A 9,276-nucleotide genomic window follows, 5' to 3' on the forward strand; every position below is an offset into this window, starting at 1 on the left:
ATGCAATCACGGTGAGTCATAAATATGCTGTTTCATTTTAGCCAAAGACACACATCACAGCTCATTCTTGAATTTGAAGATATGTGTACATTTATTTTTATTTTTTTTTAAATATTTTTAATTTATTTATGATAGTCACACACAGAGAGAGAGAAGCAGAGACACAGGCAGAGGGAGAAGCAGGCTCCATGCACCGGGAGCCCGACGTGGGATTCGATCCCGCGTCTCCAGGATCGCGCCCTGGGCCAAAGGCAGGCACCAAACCGCTGCGCCACCCAGGGATCCCTGAAGATATGTGTAAATGGAATTTAAGTTCAGATTTTTGACACGTGATGTACATCCTTAGAGTAGAGCTGACTGAAACTTGGTGCTCCCTAGAGCAGAACCTGAGTTCCCAGCCAAGGCAATTTAGGAGCTAGAAGTGCTGCCAAGACCTCATTTTCACACTGCCTCATGACTGAAGCCTGAGACTCATTAGAATAAAATGGCCTTAAATTTAAAAGTAGGACCTGAGAGTTGATACTCCTTACAGAATTAGCCAGAAAGGGGGTCAGTGGAGAGGGAGGGAGGATCTGCCTCAGATCTGCCCCTCCGCTTGTCTCTGGCTGACCTTCTATATAATTCACACCATAAAGTCAAATTTACGGAAACTATCTTCTTATGGAAATAACTACTTATAATTTTACTAGTTACATTTTCCTAATCTCTTGTTACTTATTTTGAAGGGCAAGGACACTAATAGGGCAAGTGAGGAAAAAGCAGTCATCTTTGTGTAAAATGGTAGATAAATGAATTATTGTTCTTACAAGGAAAAAAAAAAAAAGCCTTTAAACCTTCGTGATTTTGCAGTCACAGTTGCTGTTACTCAGTTTTGTCGGTTACATGCCATGACCAGGAAGCCAGTACTGGTTCACTAGAATCAGATAAGAAAGTCGTTTAAGATGTGCATTAGTTTATGGGGTGCCCTCACTGCCCTGCAGCAACGCCTGATGTGCACACACTGAAGGAGCCCCAATTATCAGGTCTTCTGTTCTTCAGATATTTTCTTCTTTAGGACTCTGTCAGTAGGCCCAAGAATTTTCTATCATCTTGGTGGAGAAGCTCTTATTTTCAGAGAAAAGATGCATATAGTGCCACCGGCATTAGTCACCTAGAGTTTTAGTGCTAGAAGGATGTCATCTGGTACTAAGGTCTCATTCTATAGATGCACTAAGAGGTGCTTCTCTAGACCTGTAGTAGTTCCTGAGACAAAATGTAGATGATAGGCGATTTCAGGGCTCTGGCAGTGTGGATTTATTCAAGCACAGTGTTGAGACTTTTGGTGGAAAGCCTCTGTAGGAGGCAAAGCGGACCTGAGGTGTGCAGCCCGTTCCATGCCTGGCACCGGTGACTGGCGGCAGGCAGGAAGAGAATGTGCTCCTGAGTGGAAGTCACTGTCTTGCAGATTCCCTTCTGCAACAGATGTTTATAGTTCGGTTTTTGGGATCAATGGCAGTTAAAACAGACACCACTACCGAAGTGATTTATGAAGCAATGAGACAAGTGCTGGCTGCTCGGGCTATTCACAACATCTTCCGAATGACAGAATCGCACCTGATGGTCACCAGCCAGACCCTGAGGTATGCTGTCTTGTTTCGGGCGGTCTTACCGTGCTGGCAGATTGCCCATGTAAGGCACATTTACTCATCTAGAACGTTCATACTAGAATATTCGTTTGATCAGAGTAAGTGAAGATGCTACTCATCTCTGCCCTATTCCTTTTTATATTTTAATCTTATAAGGTATGTTGGGAAGAAGCTGCTCCCCTAAGTAATGGATACCTTCAAAATTTAGTGGAGTGAATCCTACTATTTATAAGGTGCCATCACTCCAGAGCTGCTCTGTGTATCTCAGAGCTTGAAAAAGAAAGGGTCTTTTTCATTTCTGAATACACTATTTTTTAAAATTCACAACAGTGAAAACAGAACACGAACCTACCTGAGTTGACTAAACCACCACCAGTAGAATCTGATTAATATTTTTTGAGATAAAAATAAAGCCAGGTGATGTTAACTACATGATTTGGGGTTTCAGGTTAATAAGATCTAGATGGGTGATGGCAGAGGACTATCAAGCCGCGGTTGGCATAGGTAGGCTTCGCTAACATATGCACCATCTAGGAGTACTCAGTGTAGCACTTGCAACAGAACTAAATTGTGAACTGAAATGTTTTTAGTGTAAAATACAGAACTCATTTCTAAGATCTCATACCAACCCCCCAAAAAGAATGCAAAATAGCTCATTAACTTTTATATTAATAAAGTGTCTAGCTGGTAGTATTTTAGATCTTTTAGATTAAATAAAGTATGTTACTTTCCCGGTTTCACTCTTTGATGTGGCTAGGGAGTTTTAAATTATGTACAAAACTTATATTTTATTTCTGTGAGCAGCAGCCCTGCTTTAGAGTCAAAATGTCTAGTTTATTCCTGGCTTTGGCTTTTGTTAGTTGTACGACCTGGGCAAGTTTTAACCTGTGTGCATCGGTTTCTTCGGCTGTAAGATGAAAATAACCATATCCACACCTCATAGTGCAGTCATGAGGAGTTAATACACATAAAATACACTTAAATATTTACAACCACAACTGGCATCAAAGAAAATGCTCAATAAATGTTAGCTTCTAAAAAGGTAAGCAGGATTTCATTAACAATCAGAATATAATTTCTCCCATTCATTAAAATCAGTCCTTTTTATTATAAACCTTATAGTGAGAATAAACTTCCTATAAATAAAACCTTATAAAATAAAGGTTAAAACCTTATAATAAAACATATTTATTTAAAGGTTTTCTCCAAGCATGTCCTGCACCTTTTATGGGCACTGGCTCCCTGTTCTTATAATCTCCACCAAAAAGATCAGAGTAAATACATACAAAAGTATTGTGAAAAATGATAGTACATCAAAGAACACTATCAAAGTACAAAGACAACCCACAGAATGGGAGAAAATATTTGCAAATCATGTATATAAAGAACTCATACGGAAATCAACAAAAAGACCTCAAAACAAAAAATGGACAAAGGACCTGAGTAAACATTTCTCCAGAGAAGATATAGAAATGGCGAACAAACACAAAGAAAGATGCTCAGTGTCCTTAGTTATTAGGGAAATGCAAATCAGGTCCACAGTGAGATATCACTTAACACTTGCTAGGATGGCTGTAATTTTTTTAAAAAGGAAAATAAAAGCACTAGTTAAGAATCCATCGCTGATGGGAATTGTTAAGACAGTCCAGCCACTATAGGAAATAGTCTGGCAGTGCTCCATGAATTAAACCCAGAATTCCCAAAGAACTGAAAACAGGTGTTCAAATAAAAACGTTTACACTCATGTTTGTAACTCACAATAGCCAAAGAATGGAAATAATCCAGACGTCTGCCAACAAAGTAATAGGTACACAAAACGTGGTATTTTACATATAGTAGAATACGAGTCAGCCTTAAAGAGGAATGAAGTCCTCGCACGTGGTGATTGTTGAACCTTGAAAACATTCTGCCAAGTGAAAGAGGCCAGACTCACAGTGTCCGCCACTGTGTATGGTCATTTACACGAATGATCCAGGGTAGGCAAATCCAGAGGGAGAGAGAGCAGGTTAGTGGTTGCCAGAAGCTGAGAGGAGAATGAATGGAGAGGGACTGCTTAATGGGTACGGAGTTTCCTTGTGAGGTGATGAAAGACTTTTGGAATCTGACAGTGGTGGTGGTTGTACAATGGGGTTAATGTACCAAATGTCAACAGTGATCAGTTTTATGTCCGGTGTATTTTACCGCAGTACACACCCAGACGCATCCCTGAACTGGAATTCACATTTGGGGACAATTTAGAAGTCCCACAGAAAATTGGACCTTAAGAGGGAAATCCATGTTACCTGATTTAGATTGTTACAAATATGTTTGCATTTATGAAAAAATTTTGCAAAATACCTAAACTTAACCCAACTTGAGGGAAATTGTTTATGATGTATGTTTTTTATCTTTAAATTCATATTCATTAATAGGGACGTATAAAAATATAACATTTATTTAGCTTTGTAGATTACTAAAAATTCCATACACATTTTCTCCTGGTCTTTACCACCTCTTTGAAGTGGGGCTTCTTATCCCAGTTTTACAAACAAAGCAGTTGAGAAGTCAGGGTGACCTGCACAAAATCAGTGCTGAGCAGCCAGGTTATAGTCCTCTGAGTATAAACCCTGTGTTTTAACAAGTATGACTGCATGTATAACTGCTTTACTGAGATATGACTTAAATACAATTCACCCATTTAAAGTATTTTTAGTATATCCAGAATTGTGCAGCCATCACCGTAAACTCTTTTCAAACATTTTCATCCTCCCCAAAGAAAACCCATAGCCATTGGCACCCGTTCCCTTTCCCCTGAAGCCCACCCAGCTGTAGGCAGCCATTAGCCACTAATCTTCTAGGTCTATAGATTTGCCTGTTTGGGACACTTCACATAAATGGAATTATAACCATTTTTTTAAACACAGATAATAGACTTTTTGCTTTCACCCACAGAATTTATAGCAAATCAGCAATAGATAATATACCACATTTAGAAAGTAGAGATTTGTATGTATATATGACAGCAGTAGACAGTGGGATGCAGTGTGTTTTCCCAGACACATCAACCTGTTACTAGGTGGTGCTCTAAGTGCCCTTCAGGGAATGCACGTGGACACCTTCATAAACAGTACTCTCTGCACATCCAGACAGACACAGAATAGTTTTGTTAAAATCTGTCCATTACTTTCACCCCACTCCAGATTTAATTTTTAAAAAATGTTTATCAAACACTGCAAGGGAAAGCCTGTAGTCAATAAATGTCTGTTGGGAAGCGTGCTGTGCAGAACCCAACCCATCCATGCTCTACGTCAGCACCCTGCAGAATGACAAAGCTGCCTTCCTGGATGAGCCCCGAAACATGAAATTCTCCCTTTGTTGTCTTCTTCTGTAAAGATACACCCCGAGCTTTAAACTACATGGGTTCAACAGAGGCAGGAGCCATGGCACATGCTCCTTCCCTGTGGACAGTCACACAGAGCCATGTCACCTTGGCCTCAGCCAGGCCTTCTGTTTCCATGTTTGGAGATTCGTGATTGCATTCTGAACTTCTACAGACACTTCTAAGCATATGTTTATCCAACGTGTGTAATGTAATGAATCTCTTAAAATTTCAGGTTGATAGATCCTCAGACTCAAGTAACAAGGGCCAATGTAAGTACCTGCATACATACGGACTCTACTAGTTTATTCCTTAAGTCAAAGTTGGCACTTTATCACTCTTGCCAAATCTAATATCTGTCTCTACTAGTGCACCTTTTCCGTGATGTTTCCCAGGGAGAATGACTTGTGTTTTTGAATTCCAGTTGTGTGATACTCAGTCTCTTCCTGTTATTTCCAGTTTGAACTCACCAGTGTCACCCAGTTCGCTGCTCATCAAGAGAACAAGAGGCTGGTTGGCTTCGTGGTCCGCACGCCTGAATCCACAGGGGGAGAGGCTCTCAGCACATACATTTTTGAAAGCAACTCAGAAGGCGAAAAGGTCTTATTATTTTTTTCATCTTAGGATTCCATAATCTGTCCAGACAGAGATTTAAAGGGGTTTTTGTACCATTCCCTGGATATTTAGATGACTATGCTGTTTCCGCAGTGAGTTTAGAGAATACGTCTAGGAAGGCCCCACTGAAAGCAAACCGACTGGAATATGGTTTCCCCATAGAAAGTACACGTCATCCTAAACAGTGATGAAGAATGTTCACAGTGGGATATGGTTATTTAGAAGAGGTGTCAGGAAATGTTAAAAGCAATTGCCTTCAAGTTTCTTCTTTTAAAATTAAAACAAAAGTTACAATAAATAAAATCTAGTTTCAGGGCAAGCCAAGGAAGCAGACATCAGGAAACTGTTCTTGTTTATTATGAAAAATCTTGTGAATGTATTCACTACTTAGAATTAATCAAAATTAACCAACTCTTCTTTCAGCAAATACCCATTTGCTGTCATGCCCATGAACATGCTGTGGCTGACTATGAGAGAAAGCAGTAAGATATTCCTTTAAGAAATGTACGCTCTGGGATAACCTCAGTTGCCACTGAACCTGCACACACTGGCAACAGGAAGCCCTGTGTGATGATTCTCCTACAGCCAGGTCCTTGAGCAGTGACCTCACTGGACTTCCATAATCAGTTTTCCCCTAACGTTCTTTATCCTTTTCCACCTTTGCCAAACACTGCTTTTCTTGTCTTGCAGATATGTTATGCTATTAATTTGGGAAAAGAAATCATTGAGGTTCAGAAGGTAAGGTGCATTTTAGTCCTGGTTTTATCAATTGCTCCAAAGATCTATATACATACTCAGATTTCTCTCAAAAAGAAGAAAGGATGTTCACTAGGCAGCATGGCCAAATCAGATTTCCTGTGTGCATTCTAACCACCAGACTAGCCAGGTCCACAATCACAGGTGGCACACATGGAGTTCTTAATAAATACCACTGCTGCAGCTCTTGTTTTATATTATTGATTTTTTTGCTTGCTGTTGTTGGCTAGATATCCCTTTTCAAATGAAGGTGATGGAAACGTCTACCATTGCTCAAGGGCTCTGCTCCTCAGAGCATCACAGAACTCCCCTGGAAATGCACTAGATGTGAAGGTTCCCATACCTCCCCTCCCTGTCAGGCGCTTACAGTCCTCCATTCACCAAACACATATCTGAGAGCCGAGTTTATAAAAGAAAAACGTTGGAATTAAAGCAGTGAGCGATACAGGTCCTGCTGCAGGAGGCTTCTGGTTCAGCACGTGCAGTGAGGCTTCCGGTCGTGGAAATGGCCTGTATCTGCACTGCTTAATATGCAGATTGAATGTCACTAATGAGACCGTGGACCTGGATTTTTACATTTTATTTTAAGCAGCTAGTGAGTACCACACTGGCAGTTCAGTCGTTAGGAGGTGAGGGGGTAGGAAGGCCAAGGACTAAGGCCAACACACACGAAATAGTAGCAGGCAGTGCGAGTTAGTGTTTTATGGTCTAGATCAGGAGTAAAGGGCAAGACGGCAGCCTTCTAGGCTTACATCTTTTGGAACACCAGAGCAGTCATATACGGTATGTAAAGGAATACTGTGTTCCAATAAAACTTTATATAAAACAAGCGGTGAGCCTACATGGCCGTGGTTTGCCAGCTCTTGGGACAGCGAGACAGAAGGGAGTTAAAGATCCAGAAACAAAGGTACTGTAAAGGAAGTTCCTCTCTGGACTCTTCCTGGGAAGATGATTATGATTTGTCTACATGAACAATATTTTTTGGCTGAGAGCAAAACCTTGCGCTAGATTCTAGAAGTAATGCCAATTGAGTTTTTTCAGAGAAGCAAGGAGACTTCCCTTGAAGGCACACACAGAAGGAATGAGGCCAGATTACAAACATCATGAAAGCCAAGCCTGGGGGGCGGGGGGTCTTAAGTGCATTTTAAGCGTTTTCTTTTCTCCTTCTTAAACTTCTCTAACTTCAGGATCCAGAAGCATTGGCTCAGTTAATGCTGTCCATACCACTAACCAATGATGGAAAATATGTACTGTTAAACGATCAACCAGATGACAGTGACGGAAGTCCAAGTGAAAATAGAGGCGCAGAATCTGAAGCATAACTCTCTTGGGCCTTTGGGGGACGAGCACCCAGGAAGGAGAGCTACCCCCCTAAAGGTTTTCAACTTCTTTGATATACAGGCCCACGACCTGGTTTCAGAATGCTGACAATCGTTTGTGGAATGTCCTCTGGATGCCTTGATACTGAGAGATGGGAGGGAAACAGAAATGGTTGACAACCTTCCTACCCATCTACAAATGTTATTTTAGGTGCTTTGTGGTAAGTCTTTTTCTTAGATTGTACTGTTCTGTGCTCAGAATGAAAGTTAATGAAAAAATGCATTGTTCACTTTATTCAATTGTCATCTCTTCAGTTTCTAGTACTTTTTTAAAAATGGTAAAAGCCTAGATTTATAATTTGATAAACACTAAGTATTTCCTATTAATATAACCTATTTTTGTATTTTACTTAATGAACTTTAAGTGCCTGTCACTCTGAAAATTGTGTATTTATAATCAAGCTTGTCTCACAGTTGGACCTAATAGCATTAATTTGTGCACTCAAGTGAGGAGCCCTGCTTTAAGGCCTGAGCACTAGCAAAACTGCAGGTCTAGTTTTGATCATTTTTCCAGACATGCAATAAAAAGACTAGCAGATGAGGACCACAAAGGATGTTCAGTTTTACAATGGAACCTTAATGAATGAACATTCAGAAGTTTATGGTCCTCTAGATACTGTTTTTAGTGGGGATCACCATGGAAGCTGTACCAGTTCCTGATTCTCATGAGCCAGACCCTCCTCAAGGAAGGGACCAATGAATTTTAAAACTCACTTGAAGCACAGCTGGTTGTGGGGCTTGGTGCAAAGTTCCTGTTTCCACCCCTACCTACAAAATAAGTATAATGATCTGGAATTGAAATAGTGTGTTTAATTATAACCAAGTTCAACAGAATATCCTTGTCTTTGTAATAAATTAACCTAGCAATGAATGCTAGCAAATAAAAACTGTCATTCTGTTTCTTTCTTTTGCTTTTTATGGGTGTTTTCTGGAATATCCTCAGAAGAAAACTAAAGGCTGTTCTGTAGCTTCAATGTTAATTTCCAAAAAATTAGGACATAATGAAATCACAGCAGAGAGGGAGGTACCATCAAATACTTCTATTAACATGGATACAAGGTGATCGCAGTACCAAGTTGTTAAAAGGTGTTGCTTTAAAATGGTGGATTAATAGAACAGTTTTTGTAATCCCAAACTAATGTTACAGGGTTCTCAGGAATCCATTTCTATAATGTGGACATCATGGTATTGGTTCAGTGTTAACAGTAACTTACAAAAATGTGTATATCCTAACCAAACCAAATTAAATCAGTAAGTTCTCTGGTAGGCCACAAAAGCCACAGTCCCGAATTTCTTTTTCTTGCTTAGAATTGTTCAGGGTAGGAAGGATGAATCCAGTCATGAACAATACTGTTAGAAACTGAAATCAACTTTTTTCATTAGTAAAACTAAAAAATGTGTGGCTTAACTAAGCCACAAAGCATGCAAATCATAAGGAAAAAAAGAGCTGGAAATCCGGTACATTAAAACTGCATCACAAAAAACAGAATGAAAATAAAGGCCCGTGAGCGCCAGAAATAAGAGCCCAAGGCCCACACAGCCA

At 40.0% G+C, this 9,276-nt stretch overlaps 1 protein-coding gene across 4 annotated transcripts in view; it reads left to right on the forward strand.

The window, feature by feature from the left end:
• Positions 1–8,626, forward strand: part of APPL2 (adaptor protein, phosphotyrosine interacting with PH domain and leucine zipper 2) — a 50,453-nt gene extending 41,827 nt beyond the window's left edge. For 2 of the 4 annotated variants that reach the window (XM_077914795.1, XM_077914791.1), the window contains 6 exons: positions 136–297; positions 1,445–1,619; positions 5,219–5,255; positions 5,443–5,583; positions 6,289–6,336; positions 7,542–8,626. In XM_077914795.1, the coding sequence (XP_077770921.1) occupies positions 136–297; positions 1,445–1,619; positions 5,219–5,255; positions 5,443–5,583; positions 6,289–6,336; positions 7,542–7,676 (698 nt within the window). In that variant the 3' untranslated portion in view covers positions 7,677–8,626. The remainder of the gene's footprint in view (positions 1–135; positions 298–1,444; positions 1,620–5,218; positions 5,256–5,442; positions 5,584–6,288; positions 6,337–7,541) is intronic. The other 2 variants (XM_077914792.1, XM_077914794.1) reach the window with 2 other exon arrangements.
• Positions 8,627–9,276: the final 650 nt, after the last annotated feature.

Source organism: Canis aureus, chromosome 11 (assembly GCF_053574225.1).
Source record: "Canis aureus isolate CA01 chromosome 11, VMU_Caureus_v.1.0, whole genome shotgun sequence".
Lineage (NCBI taxonomy): Eukaryota > Metazoa > Chordata > Mammalia > Carnivora > Canidae > Canis > Canis aureus.